General features: G+C 39.6%; 1 protein-coding gene across 1 annotated transcript in view; it reads left to right on the plus strand.

Moving 5' to 3' along the window:
- Positions 1 to 429, plus strand: part of LOC107643384 (glycine-rich RNA-binding protein 6, mitochondrial) — a gene marked incomplete in the record, with an annotated part of 2,635 nt that continues 2,206 nt past the window's right edge. The window contains 2 exon segments of the mRNA XM_016347015.2: positions 1 to 135; positions 346 to 429. Of these exon segments, the coding sequence (XP_016202501.1) occupies positions 392 to 429 (38 nt within the window).

Raw genomic sequence — 429 nt, forward strand, 5'->3', positions numbered from 1 at the left:
GCTGGGCTGAACCTTCGTATCAACTTGCAGCTCGGACGCACCCTCGCAGCCCTCCTTCTCCCTTCTTCGTAGGTGGCTCACGGTCTCTCACCTCTCTCACCTTATTCTCGCTGTCTCGGCTCCCTATTCCTGCAGGTGATAAAATCCTTCATTATTACTTGTTTTACTAAATGACAAAAATTAAACAAGATTTGAGATTCTTATTGATTAAGGGTTAGTTTAGTACACAACAAAATCAAAATTAATTTTATTTTAAAATTAACTTTTTTTTTTATTTGAAATGAATAAAAAATAGGAACGAAAAACACTTACTCTCCAACAATAACATGGCTTTGATGTTTTCAGCTTAAAAGTCTTAAACTGCAACAATCCAACATTCCAAACCCTGCCTATGGCTTTGAGGGCGGCTGCGGTTGCGGTTGCGGCGCA

The sequence above is a fragment of the Arachis ipaensis genome, chromosome B05 (genome assembly GCF_000816755.2).
Source record: "Arachis ipaensis cultivar K30076 chromosome B05, Araip1.1, whole genome shotgun sequence".
Lineage (NCBI taxonomy): Eukaryota > Viridiplantae > Streptophyta > Magnoliopsida > Fabales > Fabaceae > Arachis > Arachis ipaensis.